We start from the raw sequence: 17,690 nt of genomic DNA, 5'->3' as shown, positions 1-17,690 counted from the left end.
TTTTTCTGCCTGTTTTTGTCCAGTTTGATTTTGCATAGATGCCCTCGTGAGTGCCTGGTGCCCAGCAGAAGCTCTGGGCTGGACGGGACACAGTGGCATCTCATAGGGGACACCCTCCCCTTTCCTGGGGTATATGATTTGTCCTGGTCCAGAGCAGATTTTGGGGCATGTACCCCCAGTTACTTATTTTTTCCTGTATGTTTTTGTCTGCTTCGGTTTTGGATAGATGCACTCTCACGTGCCCTGAGCCCAGCAGAAGCTCTGGGCCAGGAGGGACGCAGTGGCATCTCGTAGGGGACAGCCTCCCCTTTCCGGGGGTATATGATTTGTCCTGGCCCAGAGCAGATTTTGAGGTGTGTACCCCTAGTTACTTATGATTTATGATTTTATGATATCATTATGTATTTATGATATCAGAATCCTGATGATTTTGATTGTATAAATTTATTGTCAGTCTTGACGGGGAGAATCTCCTGATTACAGCGATATATCATACAGGTACCCCATTATTTATTTTGGGGTTCAGGGGCATTTTAAATTTGGCTTGACGTTGCTGTAGCTGTCAACTTTTCTTCTTTGTTAGTGACTTAAATTTCACACAAATAAGGAAGTGGGAACTAGGAACCAACTTCAGCGTCGTATATGTAGTTTGTAGATCTACTCAATAAATATTGCCTGCACGTAAATCGTTTTAATTATTTTTTTTAATGGAAATGAGCTGTAAAATTACTGGATGACCACCGGCTGCTCTCCATCTCTCAGCCTAATGTGCCCCTCAGGATGAAAACAGCAGAGAGGAACCATGACCACCCTAAGTAAGAAGGGCACACTTAAAATGTAGAGGAAGTAATAATTTACAACCATAGTGTGAAATCAAATACCTATTGGGACATAGTCAGAAGAAATATTTATATAAGCATGACTGTCAAAGATGTTTATTATTTAACACAAACTGTAAAGATATCTGTAGTGCAATCCTATGATTGTTTACTCAGAAGCAAGTCCCAATGTATTCAATGGGACTTACTCAAACAGGGAAGCATGCACAGACTGTAGCTTCCAGTGATAAGGAACACTCACCCAACCCAACATTCAGAATCATGCTACTTTAAGCTGTTTTGCAACTGTTTATACTTTTTATGGTTATTGGATTTTAAAGGGATTTATTTCTTGTGAGCTGCCCTGGACAATCCTACCTCACAGGGTTGTTGGGAAGACCACACACACACAAACACAGGAGATATAAAAATATATAGATCCCATATAATAGTTTAATGTCAAAACCAGTTGGGCATTGCAGAACATTTTTTTTTAAATGGCCGGATGATCTCTCTAGATTGGGAATGCATATCAGATTCAGGGAATGGGGGAGAGATGCTCAGCCAAGTGGTGCAGGTGACAACTTGGACACTTCCCCAGCCATCTCCTCACCTTATTCCCTGGCTTTGTGGCCAGGAAAGCCAGCGCCACAGTGATGGTTTTTGCCAAGACAGAAGAGACAGTAACTGAGAAGATCCCCTTACAGGGATGTTGCGACCACTGCCCACCTATTGTGCTTTAGAGAGGGGGGAGGCTGGCCGTGCCAGCAGAGACAGATCCCAACACCCTTGCAGATGGACCAATCCTGCAAAATAAGCTGGGATCCACCCTTGTTGGGCTTCGATCTCCCCCTCCAGCAAACTCCCAAGGGGATGTCTGGAGAAGCCCCTTCCCCTGGAGCCCAGCTGAGGAGGGGGCATTTATTCACCCATTTCCTCCATCCTCTGCCTTGAAAGCTTCTAGAAACCCATTCAGAGCCTGGTCAGTTTCAGATTCCTCTCTCCATCCCTCCATTTTCCTTGCCTGGCAGGAGGGAGACTGACCAGCCCCTCTTCCAGTTTAAGAAATCCAAAAGGGGTCTCCCGCCAGCTGTGGGGCAGAAAGGCAGTACAGCAAACCCCTCCCCTCATTCCAATCATGCACCTCTTTGCTCTCTCTTCCTCCTCGTGGCCCATTTCTCTTCCCGGATAATGAATTTAGACCCCGCCCCTTTTCCGCCATTATTCTCCCCCCCCCCCCGACACACACACTTCCTGCCTCTCTAGGAACCAGAATTCGGTTCCTTTACCCACTAGAGGACTGAGTCTCTCTATCTCTCGCCGCTCTCCTCCTCCTCGTCCCCCCCCGCCCTGCAGTTGTGTTGGGGCTGCTGTTGTGTGATCACAGATTATGGAGTGGGGGGAGAATAAGTAGGGTTGGCATATTGCTCGGTTAGCCGAGTTTTACTCGGATTCTATCCATGTCACCCAGTGCCCCTCCTAGTCCATTAGGTGGCCAGGACTCTCAGGTTCAATTTTTTTTAAAAAAAAAGGTTTCTAGGTGGTTCTTGAGAACCAGTAAGTGAAGCCAGGGTTGTCTTTGGTTGACTTTCAGGCAGTGCTAGAAGATCTCATTGCAACGTAAGAAAATGGTGGTCCCCCCCCCTTATCTGAAAATCTCATAAATTGGGTAAGTACATACATTTCAGTTTTCCCCCCTCTTGTGTGTAGGAGTCAAATCCTGGGCTGTTGAAGAGGGCAGTGTTTGGAAAACCTTCCCAATAGTTGATTTTCTGGGAATAAAAGCAATTCTAATCCCATATACCCAGAGTAAATCCCATTGGATTCAATAGCACTTACTTTTGAGTAAACATGGTTAGGATTGTGCTGTAAATTGATGGGACTTTTGAGTGAATATAGGAAAGAATTGTGTTTGTGTTGTATATCTTTCTCTCCCCATCCAATCCTATTTTTAAAGCAATTAGGCAGGGCTTACTTAGTCACTGTTATAATTTCGTAGGAAGCTAATACTGATTTTATTTTTTAAAAAATATTCTGCAATGATCAACTGGTTTGACAATAAACTACTATATGGGCTGTATGTATTTGAAATAAATCCCTTTAAAATCCAATAACCATAAAGCAAGAGCTTAAAGAGGCATTCTGAATTTTGGGTTGGGTGAATGAAGTTTATTTATTTATTACTTATTATTTGATTTATATCCCATCCTTCCTCCCAGTAGGAGCCCAGGGCGGCAAACAAAGGCACTAAAAACACTTTAAAACATTATAAACACAGACTTTCAAATACATTAAAACATCTTTAAAAACATTTTTAAAAAGCTTTAAAAAACATCTTTTTTAAAAAAGAAAAGTTTTAAAAACATGTTAAAAAGCAGTTCCAACACAGACGCAGACTGGGATAAGGTCTCAACTTGAAAGGCTTGTTGAAAGAACAAGTTCCTTATCACTTGAGGTTGCAGTTCTCTGTACGCTTCCCTGTTTGAGCAAACCCCATTGAATACATTGGGATTTGTGTCTGAGTAGAAAAACATAGGATTGCGCCATAAATATCTTTACAGATTGTGTTATTAATAAACATATTTGATAGTCATACTTATATAAATATTTCTTCATACTGTGTCCCAATAAGTATTTGATTTCACACTATGGTTGTTACATTAGCATTGTTACATGCTCTTGGAAACCTGAGTGTGTGAACTTGCCACCCATATGTCCCATGAAACACACCTCCTCAAGAGGAGGGGGATCTTTTGCTAGGGATAAGAACAAGCGCTTTGCCCTGAAGTGTGCCTAAATGGTGCATATTAGGGTTGCTGGCCTGAGTCAGTATAAGGCAGATTCTTTGGTTCCTAAAGTGGGAAGAGACTCAAGGGCTAAAGTGACTCCAAAATTTATCTATGTATTTTTACTTACAACATTTATATACTGCTTTATTGTAAAAAAATCTCAAAGTGGTTTACAGAAAGAATTAAAACAATAAAATTATTGGCTTGCCTAAACAAAAATGATTTTAGCAGGTGCTGAAAAGAGGCATCTGCCTAATGTCAATAGGCAAGGAGTTCCAAAGCATAGGCGCTGCCACTTTACAGGACTGATTTCTTACAAGGGCAGAACAAGTACTATGTGGCACCCATAACATGGAAAGCACAGCTTGAACTTGGCCTGGTAGCAAATCAGCAACCAATGCAGATTTCAGAGCAGAGGTATTATGTGCTGATAGGATCTCACTCATGTCAGCAATTGTGCTGCAGCATTCTGCGTTAACTGCAGTCCCCAGGTCAGGTTGTGCTGCATGGGGATTTCTGTGACCTTGGCTGACTGGCTGCTAGGATTTTTTTAGTTTGGGTTTCTGCTTATGAATCCTGACTGGTTGTGGGATGCTGAGTTTTCTGCCTTACTCATAGGAATCTTGTTGTGGTTGGTATGGTATTACATTTAGGAAAGTGATACTGCCTTTTGTGTTGTTTTTTTCCTATTTGCATTTCACTTATCTTTAACCTCACTCAGTTACAGCCATAGAAGCAACAGCAGTGGTTCCATGCGCTCAGCTCAACCCTCTTAAACCCATTGATGATGCACCTTGTTGGTTGTATGATGGTTTGTTTCTTGCCCAATAGTGGTAAAAGAGAATTCACATATTTGGAAGTGTGGCTGCAGTTGTTGCTCCCAAGCTGCTGCCTGTGTTTTCTCTCTGTCAGTTATTACTCACTGGAATTGGGTTGGCTGAATCTTCTTACTCTTGCTTATTTCTCATACCTCTTTCTGAAGTGAAGAGTCAAATCTGTAAAGAAGTTTGGAGCAGCCACATTAAAAGATAAGGACAGGGCATTCCAGACGGGGTTGCCAACCCTGCTTTGATATGGATGTCTTTGCAGAGGATCCCTAGTAGGGTTGCCAGGTCCATGGCCTGAGACTGATCCTGTATCTTTAGAAGAAGAGAAGGTCAGCCAAGTGCAGGTGGAATTCTCCCTCCCCTTCCCTCCGGAGTTGCAAGAACGCCTGCACTTGGCTGACTTTCTCTTCTCCTAAAGATACAGGATCAGTCTCAGGCCAAGATCCTGGCAACCCTAATCCCTAGTCAAGCTTTACCAACAGCACAATCCAAACTATATCTACTCAGAAGTAAATCTTGTTGAGTTCTATGAGGCTTAGTGCCTTAGTAAGTGTGTTGAGAATTGCAGCCTTTGGGGGCATCCATTACTCCTCAGTGCTCCCATCTAACATCTCCACAGCACTAGGCTTTTTTCCTACAGTGGCCTTCTGGTGACTGGCCTGGCCTGAGGGCACTTAAACCCTTCTTGCCAAAAGCAAATGGGCTAGATTAAATGTTCCCTACCCAGGCTCCATCTTTTAGCTAAGATTTCTATCTTAATTTCCAATCAGGCAATTTTTTTTAATTTTATGCTCCAAGCAACTGTGATTGATGCTTAATGTATCATGCTTAATGACAGCACTAGGGCCTGCCCTGTGACATCACCCAGGCCTGCCCCTGACATCACTTGGGCCTGCCCCTGAAACCTCAGGTTTTGGGATGCTTCTGACCTGGCAACCCTAATTCCCACCGTCCATTGTTCTTAGCCAAGGAGGAACACCACAGTTGTCCTGGAAAAATCAAGAATTTTAGTCCGCCTGCCTGCTGCATATGCAGAATCTAGCAGGTTAGAAAACTGCTCATGCCCACTTGATCAACACATGCAGCTGCTCCACCCCTTACCCATACACTTTCTGGTTGCGTCAGCAAGGAGAAGCCGCTTTCATCTCAGTTGCATTTCTCAGGATGTGTGTCTTAAGTGGCGAATGCAATGGGAGGGTCTGCCTGTCATCATGGAGGATGGAATAAAAGGGTTTGATTCCACTAAACACTCCCTCCCGTGAACAGATACAAGACATAAAAGCAAACCTCTCTGTAGAAAAGGCAGTGATACTAGCATTTGCATTTTCAGCCCTGCACCCACCTTGTTAAATGGTGCTTACTCCTAAGTGAAGTTGCATTGGAATGCTGCCTCACTCACCCTGTTGCCTGACAGAGGCTCTGTTCAGCAACTCAGAAAAGGCTAAAAAGTAATTTTTTGATACATATCCTTCTTCAAAATGACTGGCAGGCATCTCTCCACCAAAGACCACCCTACTTCCATCTACCCAGGGCTGGATATGTGTGTGTGTGTGTGCATCTACAGTAGGGCCCTGCTTTACAGTGTTCTGCTAATACAGCGGTTGTGAATTGTAGAAAGGCCCCATTTTACAGCGCTTGTTCTGGTTTTACGGCGTTTTTTTGCCGCCGGCACCATTTTGGTCAATGTAAGTCAATGGGATCCACTTTACAGCGGTTTTCGCTTTACAGCGGGGGTCCGGAACGTAACCCGCTGTATGAGTGGGGCCCTACTGTATATATATACAAACATACAGGGGTGCTCCCTTTCTCTATGCATATATTCAATGCAGTGGTGTGTGTGTGTAACCTTCCCCCTCTTAAGACTAATAGGAATGGAACAGTTACCCTGTCTAATGCTACCACAGCTGGCCAGTTCTCTAGAATTCACTGCATTTTTATTTTATTTTTTTAAACAAGAGGTGCCAGCACCCAAGTCTCCATCATGTTCCAGCCTTTATCATAGAAGGCTGCATTTCCCCTCTCTCTGATTGGATATGTGAGAATCGGTGTACTAAAGACCCTTCTTACATGCTCAGACATGTTCCCTTTAGATAAGATGATTGACAGAACTGATAATAGTGAAATCTTGATTACTATCTGCGTTAAAAGTAGAACGATTTTTATACTGCTGCATTGACTTGTTTTATGTGTGTTGTGTTTTTATTATGCTTTTACATTGATTGTGCATTTTTATTGTTTTTACTATGTTTGTAAGCTGCCCTGAACTCCGTTTTTAACAGTGGAAATGCAGAATATATATCCTCTTAATAAATTAATATTCCATCATAGGCACTTAAGGTTGAAAATGAAGGATTTTTAAAAAATCTTCACATCCTCGCCCAGTTTTTGGTGGTAATTGCTAGGCACAAAAACAAAACAACTGGACAATGCAACCTTTAATATGATTAATTTGCCTAATCAGGACATGATTTGCATAACATGCAAACTATGCAACTGATTCATGCAAATCAGCCTGCCTGGATTTGTGGAATTGGAATATGGCAACCCTACGAAAAAAGACCAAAGATAAATGGTAGGAATGTGTCTAAGGTGCGGGGATGTGTTTAAGATACATCTTGTTTGTAAACTTGGGTTTTAAACTGGAAGTCCTGGTTGCCTCATCAGATCTTTAAAAGAGACAAAACAAAAAGGACACTTTTAAAATAAACAGCAGTGTAATATCTTACGGATGGGTCATGTTGTAGACCAGGGGACATCTGGCAAATCCAATTGGCTACAATAGTAATTTGTATAGAGCCAAAAAAACAAGAAAGGATACTTCTTTTTTTTTAAAAAGAACTAAATGCTGAAAAAAGCCTAAGTGCTCTCATTAATGTCTTAAATCCATGCTTTTTTCTTTCACTTTTAAAAAACTCTTCACTTACTGCCTTTTTTTGTGTTTTTGTGAAGGTATAATCTCATTTTGCTAGAATGCAGGAAGCCTTTAAAATGAAGAGTAACCAAGGAACAATCTGTAGTAAGGAAAGAGAATTTTTGTATGAATTCAGCGCTGGAAACCAGCATTTTGTGCTTACAGTTCCACTGAAATTCCCAGTGAAAGAAAATGCTAGCCATTTCCATAACCGTCTAATGCTCCCTCACAGCTTGCCATGCTTCATAGAAAATGGTAAGGATTTATTATTTACACTGGCCTTCCCTAGTTGCATGGGACCTTCACAGAACTTGGATTCAGGGCCGGTTCTGAAGGGCGGCCAGGTGGGGCACTGGCCCGAGGGCCCCTGAAGCTACAGGGGCCCCTCCGCTCCCCTTCTGTGATCCACAACAGCAGCCACGGATCGCAGGACAGGAGGAGCTTCTGAGCTGCCCGCCATCTCCCCGCTTCACTTAACCTTTCTCTCTGCTGTTTTTTGTGGCTGCGTGTACTGTGCACGCAGGGTTGCCACCAATCAAGATGGCAGCCGAGGTTTCCCTAAGGGGTTGAAGCCTCTGCCACCATCTTGGTTGATGGCAGCAATGCACATGCATGCATGCTGTCAATTAAGATGGCGGCAGAGGCTTCAGCCCCTTAGGGAAACCTCGGCCGCCATCTTGATTGATGGCAACCCTGGCTCGCAGCCGCAAAAAGCAGCAGAGAGGAAGGTAGGTGAAGCGGGGGGATGGTGGGCAGCTCAGAAGCTCCTGTCCTGCGATCCACGGATGGTGCTGTGGATCGCGGAAGGGGAGCGGAGGGGCCCGGGGCAGGCTGGGGCCCAAGGGCACTGGCATGCCTGGAGCCGGCCCTGTTAGCTATACATTATTTAGTAATGTATGCAATTGCAAAGGTCTCTGGACTTATGAAATTAAGTCATGTTCAAGTTGCCCCAGATCACATGTCACATTAAAACCTAGTTTAAAACAAACTGAGACCCAGAAATGTACTGGAGCATGCCACTTGAAACCTCCTACCCCTGCTTGTGCTGCTGCTGCTGTGCCACAGATGCAACCAGGCAGATTGTGGTTTGTCACGTCTCTGAGCCCAGCTTGTGGCTTGTTTCCTCCAAACAAACCTTGGTTACTGCCTGTGGTTTGTTTGGAGGAAGCCAACCCCAAGTTCAGATGACATGAAAAGCCAGGCTCTAGTTTATTTTCCTCCATAGTGGGGAGGGAGTGCTGGAAGAATTTTTGAGCAGTATACACCAGCAAGCTGGTAAGACATGTTAAAAGCAGTTTGTTTTCAAACTTGTGTTTTCGTATGACGTGCAAACCAGGGCATTAACTCGCATGAGTTTATTATAAGGTGGGCACCCGCGGAGGGTTCTGTTAATCTGTCTTCAGAAAAATAAGGCTAATATGTCATCTTGAGTGAAGATATTGTGTAATCTAATTGCTGTAAAGCGCCCAGAGAGCTTCGGCTATGGGGTGGTATAGAAATGTAACAAATAAATAAATAATCTCTGTGCTTAATTATTTGAATGTACTTGTCATGTGTTAAACGATTTTTTTAAGGGTAACTTAATATGCACATTTCAGTTAATGCACGATCCCCCCCCCGTAAATATTTCAGATTTAAAAGTATCCCTTAATAGATTCATTGAGGAGGAATCCATAAAAGATTTTGATATAGAAGCAGAAGAAGCCCTGGAAGCTGTGAAGTCCAGTAAAGTAGATTTACATCAGCTGGCAAATGCTTGGGACAAAACCTACAGTGAGGTAAGAAGTATCCATAACACGATTAGAAGACTGAGCCTGGAATGTCTGTCTGACCATATAGCATATTAATACTATAGGCTGCAATCCAATATACACTTACCTGGGCGTAAGTCCCACTGCACGCAATGGAGGTTAATTCTGAGAAGACATGGATTGCAGCTTTAGTGGATATTGTACTCTCTAATGAGATGTATTTATTTATTATTTGATTTATATCCCGCCCTTCCTCCCAGCAGGAGCCCAGGGTGGCAAACAGAAGCGCTAAAAACACTTTAAAACATCATAAAAACTGACTTTAAAATACATTAAAACAACGTTAAAAACATTTTTTTAAAAAAACGTTAAATACATTTTTTAAAAAGGGTTAAAAACATTATTGAAAAAAGAACATATTAACAAGAGATTCTAACAATTCTTGTTTCCAGATTTTTAATGTTTACTGTATCTGTATGTTTATTTTGTACGTCGCCCAGAGTGGCTGGATAGCCAGCCAGATGGGCGACTAAGAAATCCAATCAATAATAATAATAACAACAACAAACAACAACCAACCACAACAACCACCACCACAACAACACAGACACAGACTAGGATAGGTCTCAACTTAAAAGGCTTGTTGGAGGAAGGTCTTCAAAAGGCGCCAAAAAGATAACAGAGATGGTGCCTGCCTAATATTTCACGGGAGGGAATTCCACAGGGTAGGTGCTGCCACGCTAAAGGTCCGTTTCCTATATTGTGCAGAATGAACCTCCTGATAAGATGGTATCTGCAGGAGGCCTTCACCTGCACAGCGCAGTGATCGACTGGGTATGTAAGGGATAAGATGGTCTTTCAGGTATCCTAGTCCTGAGATGTACAGGGCTTTGTACACCAAAACTAGAACCTTGAACTTGGCCCGGTAGCAAATGGGCAGCCAATGTATGAGCCAACTACTGCTGTTTTGGCTACATAAGGATCCATAATTAGAGAATCAGTTCTCTATTCCATTTTTCCGTGGTTCAGTTATTTGCCTCCAGCCTTCTCTGGCAGTAACAAGGATGGTTAACTTGAACATAAACCACATCCCAAGCCATTAACCAGGCCCAGTGCTAGCATGTAGCCAGGTAGGGCACTGACCATGGTGTCACAAACTTCAAATTAAAAAAAATACATCAAAACAAAAATTTTCCATGGACAACCATTCGGTGTAACAATAAAAAAAGGCTTTTCAAATGAAATAGTCTTCATGTGTAATTTTATTATTTTCCAGGCAACGTTGGAACATGCAAGACCAGAAGACCCAAGCTGGGATGAAGATTTTGCAGATGTCTATCACAATCTTATCCATTCTCCTGCTTCTGAAACCCTGTTAAATTTGGAACACAATTATTTTGTTAGCATCTCAGAATTAATTAGTGAAAGTGATGTGGAGCTGAAAAAATTACGAGAAAGGTATTCTTGAAATCTGTTTTAAAATCTGGCATTTTCCATTAATCATAAAATCATTTTAAAGAGAGAGAAGAAAATAAAATAATATTTTTCAAGGACCACCTGAGATTTAAATACTACCAGGAACCAAAGAGCAACCTTTGTTGTTATGTGCCTTCAAGTCGATTATGACTTATGGCGACCCTGTGAATCAGTGACCTCCAAAAACATCTGTCATGAACCACCCTGTTCAGATCTTGTAAGTTCAGGTCTGTGGCTTCCTTGATGGAATCAATCCATCTAATAGGCTCATTATATAACTTATTCCCCCCCCCCCCCGCTTAATGAACTGTCCCCATCAAACAGTTTTTGAAATTTCCCTTTGCCATGGGGATTGGTGGAGTGTGTGTGGCACTGTTCTATAAAAACAATTAAATACTGGGTCTCAATAAGCTTCCCTAAGCTAATGAAAGTAGTTTTAGGATCATGGTTCTTTGGATCTTAGCCTCTAGTTACGTAGGGTGGAATTTTCTTAAAACACTTCATGAGAGCAGATCATGAAGTTTTATAGTTAGAACTAAAAGATTCATTATATTGGTAGAAAGCCTATGTTAAATTAATATTACAGCATGTAGAGTGCAAAACCATAATGAGAAGACATGGTTCATTAGAAAAGACAATAATGCTGGGACAAACAGAAGGGAGTAGAAAAAGAGGAAGGCCAAACAAGAGATGGATTGATATTATAAAGGAAGCCACAGACCTGAACTTACAAGACCTGAACAGGGTGGTTCATGACAGATGCTCTTGGAGGTCGCTGATTCATAGGGTCACCGTAAGTCGTAGTCGACTTGGAGGCACATAACAACAACAACAGAGTGCAAAACATATTTTCTGCCACAGGTTTTTTTATGCAGATACACTTTTTAAATCTATCATTATTATCATTATTTAGTTTGATTAGTTGCTTGTTACCTGAAGGTCTTCAAGCAACTTACAAACAATATGGATTAGCATTGGAGTTGTATTAAAAGTAATGACAATTGTATCTAGCAGATATGATGCAGCCTTCTCCAGCCTGGTGCCCTGCTCTGCTGCATGGCCGTGCTGGCTGGGGCTGATGTTAGGTGCATTTCCGAACATCTAGACAGTACCAGGGTTGGGGAATGGACACATGAGAAGACATGACTCACTAGAAAAGACAATAATGCTGGGAAAAACAGAAGGGAGTAGAAAAAGAGGAAGGCCAAACAAGAGATGGATTGATTCCATCGAGGAAGCCACAGACCTGAACTTGCAAGATCTGAACAGGGTGGTTCATAACAGGTGCTCTTGGAGGTCACTGATTCATAGGGTCACCATAAGTCTAATCGACTTGAAGGGACATAACAGCAGCAACAACAACAAAAAATGGATAATCTGTACCTCAGAAGGAAGTTTTGATTCTGGCCTGGAGAGGCTTTAAGAGAGACTCCATTATACCGGAGGGGGGAGGGTGGAATATGGATTTCAAGGAAGTTCCAGCTCAAATACAGACAAGTCCATAATTGCATGTGCACTTTTGTTTTTTACCAGACCCTATTAACCATGTCAGTTTGTGACCTTGCAGTGCCAAAAGTTAGGAGAGAAAAGGGCATCTTCTTTCAGAGGCCCTCCCGATTCAACACGGAGGGGCATGTTACTGAGCTCAGTTGGGGGGGGGGGGGAAATCCACAGAATTCATTAGAAAAGACAATAATGGTGGGAAAAACAGAAGGGAGTAGAAAAAGATTCCTGAACTTACAAGACCTAGACTTACAAGATCTGAACAGGGTGGTTCACGACAGATGCTCGTGGAGGTCGCTGATTCATAGGGTCGCCCTAAGTCAAAATTGACTTGAAAGCACATAACAACAACAATCTTTTATTCCACCAAGCTGTTAAGGGTTTCTAGTGTTGATCCTTTTAAATGCTTTTTTTTTTACTATACTGTTTTTAATATTTTTATTCTCAGTTTTAATTATATTAGTATGTATATTTACGATTGAGCGCCCTTCTCGGGGCCAAAAGATGATACATAACTATCTTTATAAATATATTCCTGACTAGATTGTTTGCTCTAGGCAAGGTGCTGAGATGGATAACATGATGCAAGAACTAGGAAAGTCATTAACAGATCAAGACATAAACATGCTGGCAGCTCAGCACTTTGACTCCCAGCAGGTAAGGAAAATTACACGACTGGAATAAATTGGCCAAATAGTTTGTTGTTCATCAATAGACTGAGTAGATATCTTCTTTTAGGTGTTGGAGAACAAGTGGAACAATGAACTGAAACAAACTGCAGCTATCCAGAAACAGGAATATCGGGAATGGGTGATAAAACTTCACGAGGACCTGAAAAATCCCAATACCACTATTGGGTACCCGTCTTTCTTTGTTTACTTCTTAATTGCTGAGTAGAGATGGAAATGGACTGCCTTGAGTTCCAGTTTGGAAAAAGGGCGGGATACAAATAACGATGATGATGATAATAGAGATTATACCTCTTAGTGACTAATTAGGGGGACTGTCCAGAGCAGATTAGAGGGGGAGAGAGGAAGGAGATGTCCCATTACTTCTCTCAGTGTTGAATGGGGGTACTTATGCAACTGTTATTTTATTCCAGTACAGCCAATGAGTAGAAAGTCCACATTGTATGTGGACTGAAGACATATGGGAGGAGGGAGAGACCTGGATAGGATGTTGCAATATCTGTTACTGTGGGGGTCACCAACCCAGCACCCACAGGTATGCTTTAACTTGGATTCCTCTGTTGAGCAGCGGGTCAGACTTGATGCCGTTATAGATCCCCTTCAACTCTACTATTCTATGATTCTTTGGAACCAGACTTATTGCTGAATACTTAGTGAGAATTCTTGCCTTCTTGCATGGGTGTTGCAGAAAAAAGAGCACAACTATATAAAACATGTATATGGGCTCTTATTTTATCAACTATGTAATCAACAATATGGGCTGTGAAAACTTTTATTTAAAAAAACCATGCATCAAGAGGCAATGAAGTGCTTGAAAAGACACAAAGCCCCTGGCAATATACAATGGACAATATAAAAACTGACAAATCACCGGGCCCGGATGGCATCCACCCGAGAGTTCTCAAAGAACTCAAAGGTGAAATTGCTGATCTGCTAACTAAAATATGTAACTTGTCCCTTGGGTCCTCCTCCGTGCCTGAGGACTGGAAAGTGGCCAATGTAACGCCAATCTTCAAAAAGGGATCCAGAGGGGATCCCGGAAATTACAGGCCAGTTAGCTTAACTTCTGTCCCTGGAAAACTGGTAGAAAGTATGATTAAAGCTAGATTAACCAAGCACATAGAAGAACAAGCCTTGCTGAAGCAGAGCCAGCATGGCTTCTGCAAGGGAAAGTCCTGTCTCAGTAACCTATTAGAATTCTTTGAGAGTGTCAACAAGCATATAGATAGAGGTGATCCAGTGGACATAGTGTACTTAGACTTTCAAAAAGCGTTTGACAAGGTACCTCACCAAAGGCTTCTGAGGAAGCTTAGCAGTCATGGAATAAGAGGAGAGGTCCTCTTGTGGATAAGAAATTGGTTAAGAAGCAGAAAGCAGAGAGTAGGAATCAACGGACAGTTCTCCCAATGGAGGGCTGTAGAAAGTGGAGTCCCTCAAGGATCGGTATTGGGACCTGTACTTTTCAACTTGTTCATTAATGACCTAGAATTAGGAGTGAGCAGTGAAGTGGCCAAGTTTGCTGATGACACTAAATTGTTCAGGGTTGTTAAAACAAAAAGGGATTGCGAAGAGCTCCAAAAAGACCTCTCCAAACTGAGTGAATGGGCAGAAAAATGGCAAATGCAATTCAATATAAACAAGTGTAAAATTATGCATATTGGAGCAAAAAATCTTAATTTCACATACCCACTCATGGGGTCTGAACTGGCGGTGACCGACCAGGAGAGAGACCTCGGGGTTGTAGTGGACAGCACGATGAAAATGTCGACCCAGTGTGCGGCAGCTGTGAAAAAGGCAAATTCCATGCTAGCGATAATTAGGAAAGGTATTGAAAATAAAACAGCCGATATCATAATGCCATTGTATAAATCTATGGTGCGGCCGCATTTGGAATACTGTGTACAGTTCTGGTTGCCTCATCTCAAAAAGGATATTATAGAGTTGGAAAAGGTTCAGAAGAGGGCAACCAGAATGATCAAGGGGATGGAGCGACTCCCTTACGAGGAAAGGTTGCAGCATTTGGGGCTTTTTAGTTTAGAGAAAAGGCGGGTCAGAGGAGACATGATAGAAGTGTATAAAATTATGCATGGCATTGAGAAAGTGGATAGAGAAAAGTTCTTCTCCCTCTCTCATAATACTAGAACTCGTGGACATTCAAAGAAGCTGAATGTTGGAAGATTCAGGACAGACAAAAGGAAGTACTTCTTTACTCAGCGCATAGTTAAACTATGGAATTTGCTCCCACAAGATGCAGTAATGGCCACCAGCTTGGACGGCTTTAAAAGAAGATTAGACAAATTCATGGAGGACAGGGCTATCAATGGCTACTAGCCATGATGGCTGTGCTCTGCCACCCTAGTCAGGCAGCATGCTTCTGAAAACCAGTTGCCGGAAGCCTCAGGAGGGGAGAGTGTTCTTGCACTCGGGTCCTGCTTGCGGGCTTCCCCCAGGCACCTGGTTGGCCACTGTGAGAACAGGATGCTGGACTAGATGGGCCACTGGCCTGATCCAGCAGGCTCTTCTTATGTTCTTATGTTCTTATGGCATAGATAGCTTTGGGAATGACAGGCTGACTCCCTATGGTTTTACCCTTGAAGCTTTTGAAGTTTCATGTGATTAAGTAAAATTCCTCTTCTTGTCAATTTAATAAATATGGGGGGGGGGACAGGACAGGAAGCTGGCTGTCTTCATTTTCTTTCCTTTTTTGATTTCAGTGATGAAATAAATGTTCAACCCAATCAGTGGAGGGAATCCGTAGAAAGCAATGGAAGACTTTTTGAAGACCAGAGACAGTTGGAAGAAAGTTTCACTATTCATTTGGGTAAGTGAAAGTTTGAACACATACAGCCTATTCTCACACCTATGTGTTAATGTATTTAAACCCAGTCCGTGTATTGAACATGGTGTGCATATACATATTGAATGGCTTCGATATACATATTGAATACAGGCCACAAATTGCCATACATTGGAACATGCAGTAAGTTGTTATCTAAAATTATGTTGAGATATATATATTTAGGAGCCTACGTTTAGTGAGTAAAAATTCACTGAAAAATTCTGCTTGTAGTGGTTACAACATATTTAAAAAGTTGTGCCAAGTACAGATTTGTCCTCACTAAATTTTCTTAGTGTAAAGCAAGTCTCATGCACCAGAAAATGTGTGTGTGTGTGTGTGTACTGCCTTCAAGTTGATTCTGACTTATGGCGACCCTTTGAATAGGGTTTTCATGGTAAATGGTATTCAGAGGTTATTTCACCATTGTCTTCCTCTGAGGCTAAGAGGCAGTGACTGGCCCAAGGTCACCCAGTGCGCTTCATGGCTGTGTGGGGATTCGAACCCTGGTCTCCCAGGTTGCAGTCCAACACCTTAACCACCACACCGGCTAGTTAACTTTAAAAACTGTGCCAATGAGAGATAAGTAAGATATGCAAATATTATATACTGCTCCGATAGTCCAGTTGATTTTCTAAACTGAAATGAACAAAAACTAGATCTCTTATAAACAGACAGATGCTAACTTCCTTATTTTTCCTAAAGTCGGATTGGTTGTATTCTGTATATTTTTGCATCTTTTACACCAAATGTTATGGCTCTGGTTACTATCATACTGCCGCGTTAGTGTTTATTGTACAAGTCTCTCTGGATTGGTGTGCTTTGCTTTCACCGGCACTACTTCATTTAGTCGGTTACTGAATCTGTTCTGATCTGGGGAAATTGTGCTAGGCTTATGTCGCTATCTGTTTACATCTCTCGCCTTTCACCCAGGTTACTGAAAGAGTATATGTGTTAACCGTTTGGAGTAAAGGAGGTGTGTGGTTGGTTGCTATTTATTTACATATTTATAATCCACACTTTCATAAGACTATATCAAGGCTGAATACAACATATAAAAATGAAATCAGTGAAAACCACCATAAAAACATCAAACACACAGATTGGTTAAAAAGAGAAAATTCAAACTGCAAAGGCCTGTCTAAGCAATATAGTTTTCAAAAGGTGTCTGAAAGAAGAGAGATGGTTCCCGCCAAACCTCCACAGGTAGGGAGTTCCACAGGGCAGGGCCCACCACACCAAAGGCTAGTCCCTCTTGAAAGCCAACGGACCTCAGAGGCGAGGGGCGCCGCCAAAGATGTCCCACCTGAAGATCTCAGCGATTGATGTGACGCATAAGGAATCAGCTAGTCCTTAAGATGCCCAAGTTGTTTAGGGCTTCGTGAATTAACACAAGTACCTTGAACCTGGTCTGGTGGCAAATCAGTAAAGAGTGCAATTCTCAGTAGTGGAGTGACATGTTGCCAGCTATCTGCTCCTATGAGCAGTCTGGCTGCTGCGTTCTGCACTAGTTGAAGCCTCTGGACCGTATACAAGGGCAGCCCCACATAAAGTGCATTACAGTAGCCAAGTCTTCCCAACGCATGGACCACTGTGATCAGGCTGTCACCGTCCAAAACAGTTGCAGTGGGTGTACCAGCTGGTAAAAAGCACTCCTGGCCACAGAGGTCGCTTGAGCCTCTAGTGACAGAGATGGATCAAGGAGTACCCCCAAACTGCACACCTGCTCCTTCAGGTCCTGCTTGCGGGCTTCCCCCAGGCACCTGGTTGGCCACTGTGAGAACAGGATGTTGGACTAGATGGGCCACTGGCCTGATCCAGCAGGCTCTTCTTATGTTCTTAGAGGGAGTGCAACTAGTTACCGGAAGCTGATAGAGTAGTTAATCCAAGTAGGTCTCTAAACTGAGCCATGTAGTACTGATCATTCCTATTGCTCCCTCTCTATGTGGGATCAGCTTCTGATAATATAGAGCACAGTTAGTCATAGCAGTAAAGTCAGATTCACTAGACGTGTAATTCAGTTTTTCCTAAGGTGATTCAGCTCCTTTTGGTCCTTCGTACACGCACGCGCGCACACACACACACACACT

The 17,690-nt window shown here is 42.5% G+C and overlaps 1 protein-coding gene across 3 annotated transcripts in view; it reads left to right on the top strand.

Annotated features, from left to right (window-relative positions):
• Nucleotides 1-2,061: 2,061 nt before the first annotated feature.
• Nucleotides 2,062-17,690, top strand: part of C3H12orf4 (chromosome 3 C12orf4 homolog) — a 33,440-nt gene continuing 17,811 nt past the window's right edge. For all 3 annotated transcript variants that reach the window (XM_061621096.1, XM_061621094.1, XM_061621093.1), the window contains exons 1-7: nt 2,062-2,487; nt 7,384-7,600; nt 8,978-9,123; nt 10,373-10,554; nt 12,633-12,732; nt 12,814-12,932; nt 15,479-15,585. In XM_061621096.1, coding sequence (XP_061477080.1) covers nt 7,405-7,600; nt 8,978-9,123; nt 10,373-10,554; nt 12,633-12,732; nt 12,814-12,932; nt 15,479-15,585 — 850 coding nt within the window. In that variant the 5' untranslated portion in view covers nt 2,062-2,487; nt 7,384-7,404. The remainder of the gene's footprint in view (nt 2,488-7,383; nt 7,601-8,977; nt 9,124-10,372; nt 10,555-12,632; nt 12,733-12,813; nt 12,933-15,478; nt 15,586-17,690) is intronic.

The sequence above is a fragment of the Rhineura floridana genome, chromosome 3 (genome assembly GCF_030035675.1).
Source record: "Rhineura floridana isolate rRhiFlo1 chromosome 3, rRhiFlo1.hap2, whole genome shotgun sequence".
Taxonomy (NCBI): Eukaryota; Metazoa; Chordata; class Lepidosauria; order Squamata; family Rhineuridae; genus Rhineura; species Rhineura floridana.
Note: the sequence above shows the minus strand (reverse complement) of the source record. Positions and strands in the feature narration are given on the sequence as shown.